This window comes from Eretmochelys imbricata, chromosome 2 (genome assembly GCF_965152235.1).
Source record: "Eretmochelys imbricata isolate rEreImb1 chromosome 2, rEreImb1.hap1, whole genome shotgun sequence".
In the NCBI taxonomy this organism is placed as follows: Eukaryota; Metazoa; Chordata; order Testudines; family Cheloniidae; genus Eretmochelys; species Eretmochelys imbricata.
The window spans coordinates 179,730,552-179,752,678 of record NC_135573.1 but is presented as its reverse complement, the minus strand read 5'-3'; the positions used below and the strand labels follow the sequence as shown (position 1 = coordinate 179,752,678).

Here is a 22,127-nt window from a genome sequence, read left to right as displayed (position 1 = left end):
GAGTAATGTCACAATAATATATTGACACTTTAAAAAGTGTCAAGAAAAAACAATCCTGTAAAATGATCAAGATTAACACTAATGCACGACTAAATGGAATTTACTGCAACTAAAACAAAAAACAAAAACACACAAAAATCATACAAATGAAAAAGTTGTATATTTAACACTAACTCTAGGATCATATACAGCATGAGTGATATAAACCCAGGTGGTTTGTAGTAAAATTTAAGGACAGATCTGTGCAGCAGACCCTAACTGCCACCCATCAAAACAATCAAATGGAAACATTGAGTTCAACATCTGTCTCTTATTGCAACATACTCAAAAACTACTCTAAGCCTGGCATGATTTACTACAGAATTACTCAGACATAGAATGTAGGCTTATAAATGGCATTCGAGTGTAAATCTGGGACCAATAATGAGAAAAGTCGCACAAAAGCTGCCTTCATAATATAGACCACTGCAATCTTTAGTTTTCATTTGTACAAAGACTCATCTACAAGTCTGGTGTCTTCTAGTTAGTTTCAACATGGCAGTTTCAGTTGAAACTTGGTATTAAACACAGTGCAATGTGGAAAACCAGCAACAACCATTGAAAACTGTGAAACAAGTTTGTGTAAAAAATAAATACTAGTAATAATTAATGATGCAAGAGAAGGGGCCGTGGTCTGAGCACAGGATAGCAAACAAAGAATTGCTCAGTTTTCATCCCAACTCTGACATCAATTTCCTCCATGGCAATAAGCAAGACATTTAACCTGACTGCCCCAATAAAGTTGGGGATACTACCAACTACCTGCTAAAATTGGGTTTGGTGATGAAAAACTTATCAAATGTTTGTAAAGCGGATCAAAGCAGAGACATGTTGTACAAAATGCTTAACATAACATTCTTGTTACAGAATTTTGCAAACCCCTTATCTCTAACAAATTTCACTACATCCAGATCTGTTTTTCTATATGAAGTGCCCAACAGTCTCCCCCATGAAGCTTCATTACTGAAAGTTAAGCTTTCTTCAGGACTCCCACTTATCTCAACCTCAGTTTTACACATTTTTGTAGGATCCCCCAAAGCCTTCATAAAACAGGGTTTTAACTATATGCAGTTTATATCTCAGAGGTTGGGTCCTTCAATAGAAGAAGCAAGTAACTAAAATCACAGGATCTCTACCACAAGAATCCATGCAAGATTAGTGAGATGGCAATGACACTTGTGCTTGCGTTATCACGGTAATTTGTAAGCATGCTTCCCCCAGGTCAAATTGGCAGAGTCCCGGGGGGCAGGGGGGAGGAGGGAGGGTTCGTTTTCCTCTGCAGCATGGGGCCTGGGTCACTAGAATAAGTGGTGGATTCTCTGTAATTTAAAGTCTTTAAATCATGATTTCAGGACTTCAGTAACTCATCCAGAAGTTAGGGGGTCTATTACAGGAATGGGCAGGTGAAGTTCTGTGGCCTGCAATGTGCAGAATGTGACTACATTGTCACGATGGTCCCTTCTGGCCTTAAAGTCTATGATGTGCCCTGCAACACTTCTGGGCCTTCCATGTTATACTATGTATTGTAGTAGTACCCAAAAGGCTTACTCAGGATTGGAACCCATTGTGCAAGGTGCTGAACAAACACAAAGCAGGACAGGGCTTGCAGGGTTACTGGCCTATGCTATGGCATGGGGAATCAGAATGCAGCAAAAGACATTTCAGGTTCAATTCACATTTGGTCCCATGTTACTGGTATCTAAGATGGAAGGAAAGGGGGTGAGAGAGGGTGCCGCAAGACCCCACGGCCTGTGGGGAGGAAGTGGGAATTGCAGTGTTCTGTGTGTCCTTCCTGCCTTCTCAGTGAAGTCTATTGGGATGATGCATGCACCACAACAATGTCGGCATGCACCACCCCAACAGACTTCACTGAGACTTCAATGTACTACTGTGGATGTGTCATTAGTGACTCATGGAATGTGAGCAGGATTATCACAGCAGATTTAGGGGTGCTACTGTATGATGGCACCCCACAATGCACAGAATTGGGGGAGGGGGGAAGAACCAATCTTGGTTAGATAAGATCTTCAATTGATTTGCCCACCTCATTTCTCTCTTTCCAGGGTAAGTTGGTAGAACACACATCGTACCATGAGACAGAGCTATCCCAAAGTGCGAAACTCCCATACTGAGGAAATCAAAGTTACTGCAGGCCTTATCAGGTGCAACTCCAACTGCAAAACCTCTCTCTTAACCTAAACTTTCCCAAAACAGCTGTAATATAAGACTAACAACTAACATGAAATATCCTCCCCTATCACAGCCCCAATCCCTATTCAGAACCCATTGAGGCCAATGGATGAGAGGGACAGCGACACCAATCTCGTTCTCTTAATGTTTCAGCTGCCCTGTTTTGGAGGACCTGATTTAGCAAGGCACTTAGCATACGCAGAACTTAAAGCATGTTCTTATGCTTCATTGATTTGGGATTTTGATTTAAGCATATGCTTAAAAGCTTTGCTGAATTGGAATCTAATTCTCCAAATTGTCAGTCACTTTGAGAATGAGACCAAATGAAAATTCAGATCCATGAATTTGGAGAACTGCAAAAGCCAGACACAATGTATGCACTTATCCTTCTCCTCAAAACTTTGCTTGGAAGAGTGGGGTGCTTTAAAAAAGTCCATGGGATATGCAGGGTTTATCTTTTTATTATCTTATGGTATTTAATACAGTGGAGCAAACAGAAAACAATCAGAGTCAAAAGATGCTAGACTGTCCATTATTTATGAAGAACGATTTATCAACTTTGCACTTTAAAGAAAGTTTCTACCATTTAATATTTCAGGAGCAGAAAGTAATTCTTTGTGGCTTTTAAATTATACACTTTAGAAACTGTAAAAAAAATATCCTACGTTCCAGTACAATAATGGGTAGCTATGAATTTCTAAAGAAGAAAGAGTTGCAGCCTGAATGGACATTTTGAAACACAAAACGTTAACTGTGAGATAACCCTTGCCCTAGATGGTAACTGCTGATTTTAAGACTGCAGATCAGCAACACAGCCTTTATTTTCAATTGAAAAGGAAATTTTCTGTACATGGTCACCTAAATGTCAGTTCTAGTTTGTACTTCTCAACATAATAAACTAAAAGTGGTACTTGGCTGCTAACCACAGAGGATCTGCCATATACAACTGCATATGTTGTTTTAGAGGAGGGTTTTTTGTTTTTTTTTAATTTTAGTAAATGCTATAAGACACTATATTTCATTATGGCTTCGTAAATGACCGTATAATTGTAATTCCACGGAAACAACTATATTAAAAACACTAAGACTGCACAGTTAGATACTCACGAGTCATGAACTGTCACAGCATGTTCATCCTTACCCGGGTGCATGCATTACGAGGCAGTATTTAACCACACAATGGGCCAGATCCACAGCTGGTGTGAATGAGTGTAGCTTCATTGAAGCAATACATACCAACTGAAGAACCGGCCCAATGCTTTTTAATACTGAACCTTGGCTACATACTGTACACACTTACAGAAGAACCCCATGCAAAATACACTCTGCACGTGCAGAATATAGTTTCAACAAGTTGTAACTTGATCAAAGCAAAACCAAATTTCACTACCCCGTCAGCAAGAGCTATTTCTAGATAAACACACACTTAAGCTGTACCGCTCCTCAAAAAAGGGGATAGGATTTCCTGTTTAATTGTTATTACTGGGAGGTACTAGATATGCTCATGTGACCAACAGGATAGACAGATAGATAAGCAGGCACTGCAGAGTGCCATTTAATGTAAGGGGCCATAGATTTCCCCCTCCCCCATCACCTGGCCATCCTTTTCCCCCTCCCCTCTCCCCTTGCCCAATAGCCTGACCCCAACCCCCAACCCTAGGTAAACATTAACTTTCTGTCTCTAATGGTTCAACTCCTCCACAAAGGTGATAGGATTTTTTTTAAGATGCCAAAAATATATTTTCCCCTGCTTTATCTCTATGCTCAAACAGGACTGACAATAAACTTAAAAAAAAAACAAAGAAAAACACAAGAGCTTAATTCAACCTCACCCCGCAAAGACCAGACATTGAAAAAACCCAAAAGGTGAAAGCCTCCGGAAGTTACAAGTTCCTGAAATGAACAGTACCATACAAGATGATGGCCATTCTCATTAGAAACCAACTCCCTGCTGCCCACCCTGTCTCTCTTAACCTTTACTTCTCTGCACCAAACATTCTATCCCCGATACCTCTTATTGCCCACTTTTCCCAGCTTTGGATCTCTGTAGCGGGATGGTTACCCGCTCCTGCCCAGTGCGGCTTAAAAGCCAGCCCTGGGAGAGAGCCAGAGCTAAGGGCAAGAAAAGCTAGGCTGATTGCGGAAATGCCCGCAGCTGGACCATGCCCCAATCAGGCCGCAGATGGGCCTGTAAAGGGGCTGCTAGGCTGAAGCTTAGCCAGTCTCTGTCTGTGTTCAGAGAGGGAAGGGGCCTGGCTGCAGGGACCTGAGGGAGTACCTACAGTGGAGCAGGGCTGAGGGGGAAAGGTCAGGGGAGCTCCGGCCTGGAAACCCCCAGACTGCGAGGCCCAGATTAGGGCCTATTAGGTTCTGAGGTTGCAAGGGGGCAGCCCACGGATAGACAGAAACAGCAGGTCCAAACCCCTTCGCCTGTGATGAGTGGCTGATACACTGCAGTCTGCCCAGGGAGCGGGGCTAAGTGAGGATTGGCAGTAGCCAAGACTGAGGTGAAGTGGTGATAGTGGGTGGGGGGTTCCCCTGGGTGGGGAGACTGCAGCAGCAACCCAGACAAAAGGGTACCGGGTCTGGGAGGGACACGGGGGCCAGTGACAGGCGGATCACCAGACGGCAGAGGGCGCTCCGGAGGCTGACTAGCTAAATTCCAAGGACAACCAGCAGGAGGTGTCGCGGGGTGAGTCCGACTCTATTACAATCTCTTACTGCTCTCTTTTCCTGCCTTCCTTGAATCCTTCCTCCAAAACTCTCTATCAGATATGTGTTAGGGTTTTTTAAAAACCCCACAGAATTAACACACAATTCTTTATTCATTTTTATTAAATACTTTTAAGTGAATGGAAACAAACCAACCAACCTCACAATCTTTCTGTTGTAATGCACCTCTTCAAACAGGGTACTAAAAAGATTGACATGGAATGGTGGCATCACCATTTGAAGGAGCTATTCTAGTACTAATGATTACTGACGTTATTGTGCACTGGCAAACCACGGAGTGGGGAGAAACCAGGCTATAAATCATGGAAAATCAGCAAAACGTATTATTTCCCCCCAAAAAAATTTACCAGCAGAGACTTCATACAAGTCAACTGTTGCACATATGAAACTCTTCAGTCTTATATCTTAGCCAGTGGCAGTACGATTATTCAGGGGGAGACACCCATGACAGCATATCCAACTACAATTCTCATTCTCTTCAGTCCTATTTCAGTAGTTCTGTAACAGTCAGTAGTCTGAACTATTCATTTACTGATCCGTTTATACTGTTCAGTGAGGTTTTTTTATGCTGGAATTAAAAGCTGATATTATGTTATTATCTTGGATGCATCACAGTCTGAGCAGCTATTTTGAAGGCTTTAAGTGATGGGCCAGCACAAGGCTATTCTCTGCACAGGGAAGAATTTCGCCTTTGGTGTACTGTTCTCTTGGCATGCTGCACTTAAAAGCATTAGATGAAGTATCAGCCAAGTCATACTTTCTAAATTGAACTTCTGATTTATGTTGCCGAGCCTGTGGGAATAACTGCCAAAGTAACACTTTCAGCCATTAGCTCTCGCTTTTCTGACTTCCTCAGTTTTGTTGCACATGGCTGTAGTGGGCTTGGGGGCAAGAGGAAAGGAAAGACTTCATTAGCATAGAGAATGTAGAAAAAATGCGTGCGGTAGAAATTAAATGGCAAAGTTGTGCTGCCAACATGGGCTGTATGGAAATGAAACTTGTGGCAATGTCTGTTGGCAAAGACAGGAACGATAATAATACTGATCTGTAACCAAAATGATACATAATACACTGAGTCATACATTGCTACACTATGCTAATTAAGAAATGAAAATGATAAACCTATACACAGAGAAAAACTATATATGTATAGTACTCACAACTAATTGTAAACTTCTTGAAATTATATCATTAATTTTGTATTGTAATTTTGTTGTTCTACAGTTCACTATTATAGTAAATCATATATGTAATAGCTGACATTTATGCAGAGCTTTAAATACTGTAATGTATTTACAAACTATGGGTTTACTTGCAGGGTCGGATTTACACCTTACGAGCCCTGAGGCACAGCATCTTCAGCGCGCACGTGCACATCCCCCCCCGCCCACAGCTGCCCTTCGTGTTTTCCATAAAAAAATGAAACTTTTAACCCACTTTTAACTTTTAGTTGCCCCTAGAATGCCGGCACCCCTAGGCACATGCCTACTGTGCCTAATTGGAAATCTGGCCCTGCTTACTTGTGCAAATGTACATGTGTAGCCTCATTAAATCAATGGGACTGCTTACATGAGAAAGCATTCAGCAACCTAAGTAAGGGCTGCAGTATTGAATCTTTTATGTGGGGAACCTGAACATCACCCCCAAAATGTACTTATCTCTGGATAAAAGCTGACAACAGTCCAGCAGGACATAGCAATCCTGCACAATTTACAACAGCACATCAAGAATATAATATTTTATTCAACTGACAAGAAAATGTAAATAGGAAGACTGTAATTACCCAAGTTAGAATTGCCCTAGAACACTGGAGTTACCATCATAATCATGCAAAAGTCAGAGGATCTTTCAGTGACCACAAGTAGCCGGGACCTTGTTATTATCTCTCAACCAAAAGACAGTACCCTCCAGTGGAAGTACTGGAACAGTGTTCTGGAAGTATCTTGCTGGGACACCAGTTCAGTCTGGACTTTGAGGGAAGTATGCCACCTACTGAATCATAACACCAATAGATAGCTAGTATAATAACCCTAATGTACTAACAACAGCCTTGTTAAGTGTCTGAAAGGATTTACAGTCAGGATGCCCGTTTCCCGTATTACACCCACACTTGGTAATGCACACTTTGCCAGAAAACACGGGAATTAATACAGCAAGTTGCAACTGGTACAATACCCATGTATAAGCATATACAAAACAGGATCACACTGTTTTGTACAAAAATAGCAAACGCTTCTATTGAATCGAATTTATGTAGCATTCAATCCACTCAGACTACTTGGGACCCATGCATCACCACCAGAATAATAGTTTTGTGACAACAATGAAAAGAATCACACAGATCTTCATCTTAAACTGAAATGTTTGATTAAATAAACATGTTAGACTTACGTAGTTCTCCGACTTTCAGGATTTCACACAGCATCTTTGTCAGCTCGATGCTACTGCGGCCAAAGGGACATTCATGTTTGTCTTCTCGGCTGCTGTTTTCCAAGACAATCTGAAGTGGAAATCAAAATGGAAGTTGATTTATTTGAACAACATGTGTGTTGAAGAAATGTCCCCTATGCTCAGCATATACAGTGAACGTCTGATTGCCTTAGTAATTTAAATCACAAAGTAACCTTGTTCTCATAAACTCAGGATTTTCATCCTAGATATTAGAAAAATAAATATCAAGATTATTTTTGAGGAATCTGTGGAAAGAAAGGAAGATATGTTCCGATCCATTTTACTGCTGCTGAGCTAAACACAGCCAATGGTCCCCCATGTTCAAATATGCCCATTTCTGAAGCACTGTCATTCTAATAGAACATTGCTGCTCTGGTTCCAACTCTGCATGCAAAAATCGGAATGGAAACCAGCGGCAAAGGAGCTGATCATTTTTACATTTAATTTTGTGTGTGCCATGAAAGAAAATTAGATTTTTTTAAAAAATAAATAGAACTATTAAAAAGAATAATAAGTACAAGAATAATCTTAATAATAATAATAACAACTTTGGTTCTGGGTCCATAAAGGCCTATACTAATAAAGCCTATTTAAGCCATATGAAAATAATAATAAGGTATGAAGTTGTGCTTATTGCATCTCTAATGCAGGTTTGTGCATGGAAAAGATTTTAGTAAATTATTCAGGAACAGTTCACTATAAAGGCTACCAATGTAGCACAGCCAGGCTCTACAAGTCTTTTGGCCATCTGCTACATGACAGTGCAAACGCAGTGGAACACAGATTTAAAAAGAAAAAAAAAATTCTGCACTTTATGAAGTGATGTAACTCTTATTTTGGACAGAGCCATCCCAACCATTACAGATGGTCTAAAATATCATTATAGAGAGGAGAGAATATTGTTTATGAGAATACTACAGATTTTGCATAAACTGGGAGCGACTCATTTCTCATTTTGAACGCAAGAAAAGCAGGACAAATAGGGCCTGAAAACAAAAATTAATTCAAAATAGGTTTCTACTAAAAACTGGGCTTGTGATAAACTCTCATACCAGCTTTTAGAAAAGAAACAACGCAAGTGTCCTAAACAGCTACTGCCTGGCCAGAGGAAAAATATACACCAAAGCAGATGTTTCCTAAGTACCATAGTACCTCAGATGCTCTCTCAATTTACTTGAGAAAGAAGGTGTTCAGACACTACTCTCTACTTGGTGTGATTTCTTTCTCTCAGCTTGCTTCCCAACCATACCCTTGCCTGGAAAAACTTTTTTTTAACATGGCATAGAACAGGGGTGGCCAACCTGAGCCTGAGAAGGAGCCAAAATTTACCAATGTACATTGCCAAAGAGCTACAGTAATAAGTCAGCAACCCCCCCATCAGCTGCCCCCCGCTCCCAGCACCTCCCACCCACCAGAAGCCTCGCTGATCAGCACCTCCCCCTTCCTCCCCGCACCTCCCGATCAGCTGTTTCGCGGTGTGCAGGAGGCTTGGAGGGGGAGGAATGAGGACATAGCAGGCTTGGGGAGGGGGTGGAGTCGGGGCAGGGCCTGGGGCAGAGCCAGGGGTTGAGCAGTGAGCCCCGCCTCCGGCACATTGGAAAGCTGGCGCCTGCAGCTCCAGCCCCGGAGTCGGTGCCTGTACCAGGAGCCGCACGTTAACTTCTGAAGAGCCGCATGTGGCTCCGGAGCCACAGGTTGGCCACCCCTGGCATAGGAGAATTCAAAATGGCTTAATCCCATCACTGTGAGGCAAACCAAATCCATATTTTTAAAAAGCCTTAAAGACGGAAGCTTAGGACAAAATAACAAGCCTAACACAATCTTATTTTTCAGACATGGAACAACTGGGGATTTTGAGGTGGAGGACCAAGATTGGGGGCTGCACTGAGCCCTGTTAAAACAGCTAATTAAGAAATAAATCTTAGATACAATATTAATTCGTACATTTAAAAAAAAAATCACTGTGAAGCAGTTAAGGTTGCCAGACACATAACAATCACAAAAGCAAGAAATGAAAAGTTAAACCACCGCACAGAACACAACATCTATCTATAGACACATACCTTACCACTATCACAAAAAACATACACCATAGACCACAACCTTAATTCATCCCTCACATGTCACCATCAGATGTAATGTACAGGGTATTATGCCAAGCTTTCAAAAACGCTTTCTCCACACTACCTCCTTGAACACCATACAGCGGTGAGAAGGAACAGGAGACGCAGTTGGACTGCCCTGCCCTTTATCACCTTGGACAAAACCATGAGGTGAAGCAAGGGTGCATGCACAGATCAACAGACGCTACTACTTTCAAATTCTCTGGCTCTGGATGCATGGCGTATGTGCGTAAACCCACAGTGGAATACAGTAGGGACCATCCAAAGAAGAACAAAAGTCTACCTATATACACAGGAGGAAAAAAGTTATGCTCCATTTTAAGGACATTTCAGACTGCAACCTTAATTGCAAAGAGCCTCTGCAATAAGATGTGCCTAATCAGCAAATCAGTCAATGTATATTAACCAGGAAAAGACATTCCACAAAGAATTAAATACAAAAGCAATCCCTTCACCTCAGAAACCTTCCCACAAGAAGAGAGGGGAAAATGGGTTCTGAACTGTCCTCCAAAGATCAACAGACTCAGGCTTTGTCAGATAAGTGGAGGGAAACACATTCAGCTCTCAAGGGATGAAATCTTGGCCCCATTAAAGTTAATGGTAAAAGTCCCATTGACCTGAATGGAACCAGGATTTCACCTTGCTATCTTAGGCATTTCTGAAGCACCTATCACCTTGCCCTTACTGGAAAGTCTTATAGAATGTAACAAATGTTTTATATGATGATGAGTTAAAAACAAAATAAAAACACCCAAATGCTGTAGAATTTAATAGAGAATAACAGCCCCTGCCATAGAAATCTATATGATCGCTGTGACAAAGTTCCTCCACTGCCTTGGTGGGTCCTGCGTTTATTGGCGGATTTGCTCGTCTCAAAGATTCATGGCAGCCCTCAGTTTGGCCACTTTTTGCTAGTGGCTCAAACCTGCCCTTCACTCAGGTAACATCATCACTGGCCAGGTCAACTCCTCCTGTACCCAATAGGAAGATGTGGAGAACCTGGGCCTGCCCTCTGCTCCGGGTTCCAGCCCAGGGCCCTGTGGATCACAGCTGTCTACAGTGTTTCATGTAACACCTGTGTGACAGCTACAACTCCCTGGGCTACTTCCCCATGGCCTCCTCCCAACACCTTCTCTATCCTCACCACAGGACCTTCCTCTTGATGCCAGACAGCATTTGTACTCCTCAGTCCTCCAGCAGCACACCCTCTCACTCTCAGCTCTTTGCACACCCCTCACTGACTGAAGTGAGGTCCTTTTTAAACCAGATGTCCTGATTAGCCTGCCTGTCTTAATTGATTCTAGCAGCTTCTTAATTGACTCCAGATGTCCTAATTAGCCTGCCTGCCTTAATTGATTCCAGCAAGTCCCTGATTGTTTTGGATCTGCCTGTGTTACCTTACCCAGGGAAAAGGGATCTGTTTAATCTGGGGCTAATATATCTGCCTTCTGTCACTCTCCTGTAGCCATCTTGCCCGACCCTGTCACATCGCTTAAAACCAATCAACCCACACCCTACAGAAAAGATTTCATTCTATAGGTTCTTACAATAATTCCTGTAGAATCCTAATTGTTTTATCTTTATTAAATCCTATAGGATTCTTCCACAAAGGTGGTATTTAATAGATGGGTTAAAGAATCACCAGTGAGTATGTCCTGCCACCTGCCTCCAGATATTTAGTCTCTTAGCGGATGTGCCCCAACTGATCTCGAACAGCATCAGTGGTACAGGAGGAGAAAGGCAGTCAGTCTCTTGGCCTCTGAGTAGTTCAATGCTCTGCTAGAGGAGTTCTTTTTTCTGCTAGAAGTTTAGGATTAAACTATGCCTAATTATTCAGCGCAGTACCTGGATAACAGCTGTACCAAAACAAAGAAACACCTCTGCAATTTTTGTTTTACATTCCTGCAGCCACCCTTCAGAAACAAGTGAACATCTCTCCACTATGCATTCTGGATTAGTCATTCTGTTTTAGAGTCCTTCTCATAGGAAAAAGTGATCTGCTCCCAGACCCAAGTGCTGGAGATAGGATAGAATGATACAAGCAAAATGCAATGCTTCATCTCACGTTATTGAAATCACTTGTTTTATTTTTCTCTCTCATAATAAAAAATAAAATCTGCATACTGGACCGAGGGGCTGTTTTGACACAGATTTAGAGACAGCTAAGGAAAGTGAGTAATAAAATCAATGCGGAGAGAAAATGAAAGCGGAGGGAAAAAAGGCACCAGTCTTAGCAATATCACTGCTCCTGGCAAATGCATTTTGTTGAATTTCACATTAACCCAACGTGTTAACATTTCATGAGTGCATAAATATTTAATGGTAAAACTGTATCTTCATATAATGTTAAAGCAGAATTACTGCAATCAATAAGAATGGCTGAGAAATAGTTGAGGCACTGTGTACTACTAAACACCAAATTAAATGGCAATTTGAGTAATCAATATGTAAAGCAACTGCAGAATGCTCCTTTCTCCTTCCATTCAAGCATCCATCTTTTCACATTTTCTGTGTAGAACAAAGAAGACATGACACATAGTAAAGAATTTTCAAGCAAGGAAGATGGAAAAGGCATAGCTGCCGTTAAATATGTGGATGTAAATTCTACAGTTACAGATACTGATCTTTAATAAGCCACAATTACTGTAAAAAACAGCTCTTATAAACAGCCCAGAAGAAATAATTCCTAATCTTGGCAATAGATTTAAAACATTCATTAGTTTATCTGTAATACACTTTTTTCATAATTTAGGAATACCATATCCTGATGCAAAATAAAATATTAATAAAATACTGCTGACAAAGGCAGTATCTTTGTTTTATCTTTGTTTCCCTGAGCTCTCTGGTTGTGAAGGGGACAGAAATAGTCAGCGGGCAAACAGGTTTCTTTAGCAAATTGCTCAAAAACACTAGCAGGGAAAGAAATATATCTATGAAGTAATATACGGATCTAGACCAAAAATACTCATGCACTTTTGTATTAGATTTTATAACTTAGCTTGATGCATGATTCTATCTGTTTATTTATTCCTCTAAGAAAAATTAACAGCCAAGGTATCACTAAACCCACATAATCCTTATTCAAATGGAAATCCACAGTTAAGATGCAACTCCTCTTGACCTCATCTCAGCCTTGAATTACCTGGCCGCTCTCTCCTTTCCTGGTACGGTACTACCTCCCTCAGTGTTTTCAGATGTTTATTATTTGCACGTGGTAGCATCTAGAGGCCCCAGTCAGGGATTTGGTCCTCCACGATTCTAAGTGCTGTATACACATTTAAAGAAAAGACAATCCTTACTCCAAATTGTGGGAGTGCTGCATGCTGCTCATCCAGTTCTCTCCTTCATTTCCTTCTATTGCCAGCCCTCTCAATGATCCAACAAAGAAACTGACAGGTGTGCAACTGTGATTCCCTCCCCCATACATACATTATGCGTATACCATACAGTGTTATCAGAATGGTACAATTTGGGGAAATTGTACCATTCTGATAACACTGTATGGTATACACATAATGGCTTAATCTTTTCTTGGATATGACCATTTGAGTAAAGTTCTGAAAATTTTTCACTGGACCTCGGTAGTTTTCTGAAAAGTCTTTTAACTGCTCCAACTGACAGAATTTGTTTACAGCCTCATAATTACCACAAAGCTATTGTGTACAACATTATCTGGTTTAACTAAACACAAGTTATGAAATTTAGAGCACAGGCTGGAACTCCAAACCTAACCCACAACCGTTTTAAGTATTTAAACCATAACTGGGAAATAAGCTCAGTTCTTGTTCAGAGACCACTACCCCTACACTGAGGCACTGTGAGGAAAGTTAAGACAACTGCTATGTGCCGTGCTCACAATTTAAAAAGGATCCAGGATGGAGAAAAAGGTAAAAAGATATAAAGGGAAAGAGACCAAGGAAAAGGAAGAAAAACTACAGGGGAGAGCAAGCAGAAGAAACAATACGAGAGAAGAGGCTAGGGAGAGCTCAAAGGAAAGAAAAGAGAACGAAGAAACAACAAATAAAGGGGGAAAGTATAGCTAGAATACAATAAATAAAATAATAAATAAATAAATAAATAAAACAATAAATAAAGGGGGAAAGTATAGCTAGAATACAGAATATGTGTACAATACAGAAGAGAGTAAAGCTAAAAAGGAAGACAAAATAAATCCTAAGAGGAACAAGTTGAAGATGTTACTGAAAAATAAGAAAATAAGAATGGGTTAAAGAAATGTGAAAGGGCAAGAGGAGACAATTTTTAAGAAAGTAAATGTTATTTCCCCCCCCCCCCCTTTTTTTTTTTTTTTTTTTTACCATTCCCACCAGTAATATTCTATAGCTAATTAAGGGGCAGGAATTGGAGAATATTGTTGCTGCAAATGTTGTCTTACTGTTTTATAATGTATTTTTCCAAATTATTTAATTTGTTCCACAGCAAATACTGCTTTCGCCCCCTAAATTTCAATCTTTACTGTGGAGTGGAGGGGAAAGTTTCCAAATACTTACTAAACAAAATCAAGGTGGGTCAGAGAGAGAAACGAAGGCCTTTGTTTACATTTGGAAATGGTACCATTTCAGTCATTGATTGTCAGCAATTGATATAGCTAACCTGGTGCTGACCATGGTTTGACCTTGTCTACACCTACAGCTAAACCTTAGACAGCAAAGGGTCAACTAAACTGATTGTTTAAATGATGCTTCTTTCTACAGCATCAAAGCTGGAAATGATAGACATTTATCCAGCAGTTGTCCTGGAGGGAGTCAGGCACCTTCTCCAGTAAACAAGAATGCTAGACATCCAACAGCCACGAACCCAACTAGGCATCAAGAAAGATATAGAGGAGGAAATTTCTTTCTTGGTACATGTGACTTTTTTTATACCGACTACTCTATATACTTTACAGTATGTTGGTTATAATCAATAGGAACCATCACCCAAAACTCTTACAATAAACTGGTAACTGCAGGAAAAAAGTCCAAAACTACAGAGGATAGCATAGCAAAATCTCAAGTCTCATGCCAGAATCACAGAGATACAATGTAAAGTTTCCAGCAACAAACAGGAAACAGAAGATTTACTTAACTGTTGCTGGAAACTTTACATCATTCCTTGGTGATCCTTCATTGACTATCACGCCATTGGAGCATGATGCGGTCCCTCAATATTGGGCAGAGACATATTTTTCATATCTGATCATAACATAACGTTGACCTAGACAAGGCAAGCAGCTTATATGTTTTCAATTGACTTTTTATTAATAACTGAGAACAAAGTTATAAAGATGGGTATTGCCTTCATGATTTCCACCATCAAAATATAGAAGGAAGAAACTGGCAGCCAAATATTTTCCTTCAATGTTAAGAAATAAATTTAGCCAGTCCCCTAGTTCACACATTAAGGATGACACTGGCTCAAAGAATATTGCTCCAAAGCAAATTGTTGGTGGTATTTCTTAGATTCCTGCACTGAGCTATAGGTTTGCTAATACCACAGAGATTCATTATGACTGGGAATGAGATACAGAGTGAAGGACTAAAAGATTCACTACAGCTACAGTAATACAATAAATCCCAACACAGATGCTTTGACAGGCATCATGGCACTATTAACTATCAGTATTTCTCTACACTTGTTGTACAATAATATAGCCAAGCCCTACTTTTCTTGCAGTGTGTGACAGGCAAACATCAAAAGGAGATGTTGGCTAAGATAATAACCCTCACCAGATCCCATAGAAGCAATCTGGAAGTATTTGAATGCTAAAAGAAACATGATGTTCTATCTTTTCTTCTCCTTTGCATTTTCTTACCATTGGTTATGTACAATGAACTTCTCTATCATTCCTGCCATGTCCAGATGCCTTAATTGCCTTGTCTGGAAGTAGCTTTTCCTGCTTGTGCTGGATAAGAGGCCCTATTATGGGAAGATAGGATTTCTGTCTTTCCCTTTCTCCACTCTGCCTTTGCTCCCAAAGCTTTTATCGTCATTTTCCTTTACATACATCCCACTGTCCTTCTAACCATCTTCCTCTTGTGTTGTCTCTGTAACCTCTCCTCCTACCTCTGTTATCTATTTGTTTTCCTTCCATCTTCCCATGTTGCTCCTTTTGCCTCCCCGTTCCTCAGCCCCCCATCTTTCTTCTCCAGCCTTCTACTGTGTATTCATGTGGAACAACTACAGCTTTGCAGGACAAAACAAAAAAATTACTACTCCCAGGCAAAGGGATTTGGATCACTGCCTATCATCCAGGGAAGGAGGAGCTTGGAGTGGTAGGCCAGAGGAGTTTGGACATCTTATTCAAATGGCAGTATCAGAGAAAGGCTGATCAGCCCTAAGGGAAATAATCTCTCTGATATAAGGAACTCAGCTGAAAAACCTTGCCTTTACTGAAAGGAAGCTAAGGTTTAACTACTGGATCAAGTTAAGGGCCATGGGTGATAAGTCTGTGATGGATCACCACATAGGGAAGTTGGATGCAGAATATCCAACTGAGGCGTGAGGGGTGTCCTGTAGTCTGCTGCTCACAGGAAGAGCTGTCAAACAGGAGGCATGGACCACCAATATGGTTAGCCAGCCATGAAACAATGTGAAGCAGTCCTGTGGAAAAAATAAAATATGTGATCATATAACTGAGGACTGTACCATAATGCATGTGCACCAGGGGTCAAAATTAAAGTTGAACATATCTGAATACCTTAAATCTGGTATTTCCTTCCTTTTGAGTGTTTGACCTTGCAACCTTAGTAACTTAGTGGGGGTTTTCCCCATACTTGTGTTTTGTATGGAATGTTTAGTTTGGCACCTGAAAATTATGAAGTTCTTCGTATTGTTTTGTACTGAGCAATGGATACGCAGTATAATAAAATCAAATACTGCAATATTAGATGCTACTCTGGGATGTACCTGCAATTGTTCCTCATGGACAGTGCTGCACAATGAATAATTCCAGACTGAAAGAACCTTTCTGCTTGTCGGACTGTAGTGCCAACAGCATGGCATGCAGTCCAATTTCAGAGCCTTTGATGCTGCCTTGACATTATTCCTGCCAAATGTACATGAACAGTAAATTCCTTTTGTAGTGAAGCACAATGGATAACGCGACTGACTACGGATCAGGAGATTGCAAGTTCGACTCCTGCCCCTGCTGCCCATCTGGTGTGGTGGCCCTGCTTTTGCGCCTCCCTTTGACCTCTTCCAACCAAACCAAATCACTCTAATGAAAGTTTCACAATAAACAGTAGGTCCATCCACCACTTCACCTTGGGAAATAGGATCAGAGCCTCTCTTTGCTTCCTGCAGGTGCTGAGGGTAATGGTGGTTGGAGGAGGGCCTTTGCAACACCATGCAGTGTCTCCTCTTCCCCCCGGAGCCACTGAAGCAATAGCTGGAGCCAGAGATTCCTCCTTCTCCCAGTACTGAAGATAGGGTTGCCAGGTGTCTGTTTTTTGACCAGAATGCCCAGTTGAAAAGGGACTCTGGCGGCTCTGGTCAGCACCACTGACTGGGCAGCTAAAAGTCCAGTTGGTGGCACAGGCAGGCTCCCTACCTGGCTCTGCGCGGCTCCTTGGAAGCTGCTGGCATGTTCAGCTCCTAGGTGTAGGGGAAGCCAAGGGGGCTCCGCATGCCACCCTCACACTGAGCACTGGCTCTGCAGTTCCCATTGGCCAGGAACCGTGGCCAATGGGAGCTGTGAGGATGACACCTGCAGACTTGGCACCATGCAGAGCCCCCTGGCTGCCCCTCCACCTAGAAGCCGGACGTGCCAGCAGCTTCCCAAAGGCTGCCTGAGGTAAGTGCCGCCCAGAGCCTGCACTCACTCCTGCACCCCAACTCCCTGCCCCAGCCCAGAGCCCCCTCCCAGCACCCAAACTCCCTCCCAAAGTCTGCACCCCGCCCCCTCCCACACTCCAAGCCTCTGCACCCCAACACTGTGATACGGACATTAGAAATGTCTAAATCAGCGCTTCTCAAACTGTGGGTAAGGACCCCAAAGTGGGTCATGACACCATTTTAATGGGGTTGCCAGAACCAGCATTAGACTCACTGGGCCCCAGGGCTGAAGCCAAAGCCTGAGCCCTGCTGCCCAGGCCGAAGCCCAAGGATTTCTGTCAAGGGCAGCAGGGCTCAGGCTCTGCCATGCCCCTGCCCCCATCTGCCTGGGGCAACAGGGCTGCAACTCTGGCTCCACACACCCTCTCCCCCCACCCAGGGTCATGTCATAATTTTTGTTGTCAGAAGGAGGTCATGGTGCAATGAAGTTTGAGAACTGCTGGCCTAAATCAGTGTTTCACACCTGTGGGGTGGGCTGCAATATAGCACCAGACTAGGTCAGAGGATAAGATGGTGCACAGGGCAGAGGAGAGGGTCAGAGTGAGTGATAAAAGCTACACGACCCCATATCCTACACATACACACCACAAACCTCTGCAGAAACAGTAGTAGGTGGCTCCAAAAAAGCCACCTATCTTCTTTCCATGCTCCCATTATGGCACCCGAAGGACCTGATCCAAAGACTCCCATCAACTTCAGCAAGCTGTGGACCAGGACTTAATTTAGCTGGCAGCTCCCATGTACTGGGCCACAAGTTTAATCAGCAGCCCAAGCTGTTCTCAGCTCCCACAGAACTCAACTCAATCTTGCAGACACAAATGGCTGTTCCCAACCCTCAGAAATATGCAGCCTTCTGGTAAGTGAGGGAACAAGGAGGGGTAACAGAGCTACTGAGGGGGAGGAGTGTAAGATGTGAAAAGAGTAAGATATGTGAAAGAACAGAAAAAAGAGTAAGAAATAAAAAGGAACAGAAAATAAAATAAAGACAAGGGGTGGGGGAGAGGGAGAACAGGCAAAAGAAAATGGAGAAATAAAATAATGAGAGAAGGCAACAATAAAATAAAAATGGTTGGGAACCAATGACCTGGATAATAGGCTGTACATATTAGAAAAACAAATGCAACAAAGCTCACTTTTCTTACCAGCTTTAACAAAATGGAAATAAATTATATCCTTTTCCAATCATTTTTTGGGGGGGGGGGAAATAGGATTACAGGAATCAAACTAAATTTTATTTCAAAAATGCTCAAACTATATGGTGGACAACTCGTTCTGATCAGGATAGAATGAGTAGGCACAAGGAGGCTTTTGTGAATTGGTGGAAGGGTGTGTAGGAAGCCTCCTATACAACAAATGTATGGGTTATAAAATACACAGTCTGACTGTGACTCAACCCATTAGAGTTATGAATGATCTTCACAGAATGCCAGCAATGTTCATCTGCATCTTGTGGCTCAGAAACGACACCTCCTCCTCCTCCAAAATTTTTGAAGGCTCAAAGAGGAAAAAAGAAAGGTAGTAGCTGAAGAAACTGCCTGCCAGTAAAGTTTATACCTGTATACATATGTAAGTGTATAGCAGTATATTACGCCTTTGGATTACCGGACATAATCCTACTGACTAACAGTCACAGGGACTAAAAATGGTTTGCACTATTGCTTTCCCACATGGTCAGTAGTTCTTAAACTACCAATGGTGACTGGCTAGCAATTCTCAGAGACATGGTCAGATTGGCCCTGTGAACTAACATATAGAACAGCAGTTCTCAACCAGGGGTCTGAGGCCCTCTGCGGGGCTGCGAGCAGGTTTCAGGGGATCCACCAAGCAGGGCTGGCATTAGACTCACTGGGGCTCAGGGCAGAAAGCCAAAGCCCCATCGCCCCAAGCCCCATCACCTGGGCCTCAAGCTCAAGTCAGAGAACCTTAGCTTCATGGCGCCCCATGTGGTATGGGACCTAGAGTTGCCAGGCATCCAGTTTTCCACCGGAACGCCTGGTCACCAATGTGCCTAGAGGTTGGAGGGACCTGGCAGATGCTTCCTCGGAGCCGTGGTAAATGCCGCCAGGACCCTGCACCCCATCCCCACCCCAAACCCCTGGCCCAGCCCAAAGCCCACTCCTACACTGCAACCCCCTCATCCCTGGCTCCACCTCCAGCCAGAGCCCTCATCCCCCCACCACCACAACCCTTCCCCAGCCCAGAACCCTCTCCTGCATCTCAAACCCCTCATCCCCAGCCCCACCACAGAGTCTGCACCCCCAGCCCAGAGCTCATACCCCCTTCCACACCCCAACCCTCTGCCCCAGGCCGGTGAAAGTGAGTGAGGGTGTGGAAGAGTGAGCAACAGAGGGAGGGGAAATGGAGCGGGGACGGAGATTGGAAAAGGGGCGGGGCATGGGCAGAGCCTCAAAGAAGGGGAAGAGCAGGAGCAGGGCAAGGATGTTCTGTTTTGTGTGATTAGAAAGTTAGCAACCATAGTGGGGCCCCAGGCAATTGCCCTGCTTGCTATCCCCTGATACTGGACCCAGCTTTTATATGCAGAAAAACAGTTTTGTGGCACAGGTGGGCCATGGAATTTTTATAGCACGTTATGGGGGGCTCAGGAAAGGAAAGGCTGAGAACCCCTCATATAGAAAACTTATTGAGGTTAATTCTAATGCAGAGGGATAGCTGAAAAAAATACCTGGAGAATTTGGAGTATTTGAACTATTCCACACATGAGGCATGTTCCCTTGCTCTTCTGTTGTTTTTCACTCTTGGCAGAGCAGTAAAGAAGTCACAACTAAAGTAAGTAATAATAATCACCAAATAGTCTCAGGGGAGGAAAGTGCACCCAGCAGCATTTTGATTATACACATGTGATCAAACTCTCAGCTGCTGTGAATTGGCTCAGGTCCAGTGACCTCAATGGCAGCTTAGCCATTTACAACAGCTGACAATCTCATCCTTCATCTATAAATGGATCCACGTGACAAATTTGAAAAAGTTGCCAATATGATATTTACAATATTTATTTTACTTTCAGACATAAGCCATCATGAGAGTCTGAGAACAAGACATATATTATTGAAAACAAGACAGAATAACATCACAGACTATCTAAAAGATAGGAAATGAAATCCACTGTGATCTCAGTCTACTGAGAGTCTCTCCAGCCAGATCTGCTAGTCAAATCAATACCACCTTGTGGTCAATGGCATCAAAGGATGGCAAGAGACCTAAATGAATCAGTGTGGACAGCTTTCCTTTGTCCATCCCAAATTGGAGATCATCAGCTAATTTGACCAGTGCAGTATTTATATGATACATAGGCTAAAAATCTGATTGATAAGAATCTGGGAAATTCAGTGATGCCAGAGTTACCTGGTATTTTGCCTTTACTCAAGAACACATTCATGATTTCAAACAATAATGGACTCAATACCTCCTCATTTGATTTTACTAAACAGGAGAAACATGGTTCCAACTCACAAATAGCACCACTAAGGTCCCACCACTAGCAAAAACTAGTTGAAACTCAAGGTCAATGGAGATATATTTGTCTCCACCAGACACAATCTGACCCCAGGAAAACAGCAAGACCCATCAGAATCTGACTGAGCACAGCCAAGAAAAAATACAAAGAATTCATTGAGTTATACATCGCCCAGAACAGAAGCACTAGATGAGAATCATAGAGATGAGAACCCTTCTTTGCCTGCATAACAGCCACAACATGTTTCATTTAACTTGGCTTGGGAGAACAAAGACCAGCAGCAACACTCTATGCTCCCCCCACGTTTGCATCTGTTGCAGGTCATCAGTATACCAAGGTGATCTGTGAAGGTGATCTATGGGAATGAGTCATTTAGAAACCAACGTATCAGTGATGAACAACAACAACCTTCATATTCTACTAGCTCACAAATACAGGAGACTAGAATCGCCTATAAACATCTAGAACCATTCTGGTTCCATTAATCTCCAGGGATAGACAAGTGAAATGGACACTCCATTTGTTACATCAATATAAGTATCCAAGCATGCACATACACAAAAACAAAGTAAGTCAGATACAAAGCTATATAGTTCACTCCTAATTGTATCTTGTAAAAAAAAAAAAAAAATCATGGATTTCAAATAAAAAAGCCTTGCGCTATAGATCCTGTTGGGCCAAATTATTATGAATTTCTGTAACTGATGTGAATGAATGTGGTAAACATGAGTTTGGTATGACTTGGTACATCTGAACTTGCTAGAGGATTCTGAGAGCCGAATTCTCTTAGCATTAGATGAGCGATGTGAAAAATTACTGGAATTGCTGAAACTGCATTTGAAAGGTTAATAACGGCTCAAGCTGCGTGTATGTTTCAACACTGAACTTTGGAATATCAGCCAAGGGGGACCAGCTCACAAAGTAAAGAAGACATAAAATCATGCGATCAGTGGGCTTGGTGCGAGCTGACGTGGGTCAAAATGACCCTTTCTGGATGACATCATGCTAAGAGCCTAAGTGAATGATTGATGAGAGGGTAAGTGTTGATTGAGCTTTGGTTTGGGTCTGTTCTGCAGCCCCTCCTTCCAAAATATTAATTAGAATATACCAGTAATAAACGCCCACACAGCATATTTTTGGAGCATGAGACTCCTTTGAGAACAAAAGGGTATATATGCTAAGCACAGTAAATTAGCTAAGTTAGTGTTCCCCAATTAACATCTGAAGAGGTTTGAGACTGTGGGACAGAAGTCATTGGGGTAACCGAGACCCCACCTCGAGGG

General features: G+C 42.3%; 1 protein-coding gene across 2 annotated transcripts in view; it reads right to left on the bottom strand.

The window, feature by feature from the left end:
- Positions 1-22,127, bottom strand: part of ELMO1 (engulfment and cell motility 1) — a 417,191-nt gene that overhangs the window by 190,139 nt on the left and 204,925 nt on the right. For both annotated transcript variants that reach the window (XM_077811025.1, XM_077811026.1), the window contains exon 15: positions 7,354-7,462. In XM_077811025.1, coding sequence (XP_077667151.1) covers positions 7,354-7,462 — 109 coding nt within the window. The remainder of the gene's footprint in view (positions 1-7,353; positions 7,463-22,127) is intronic.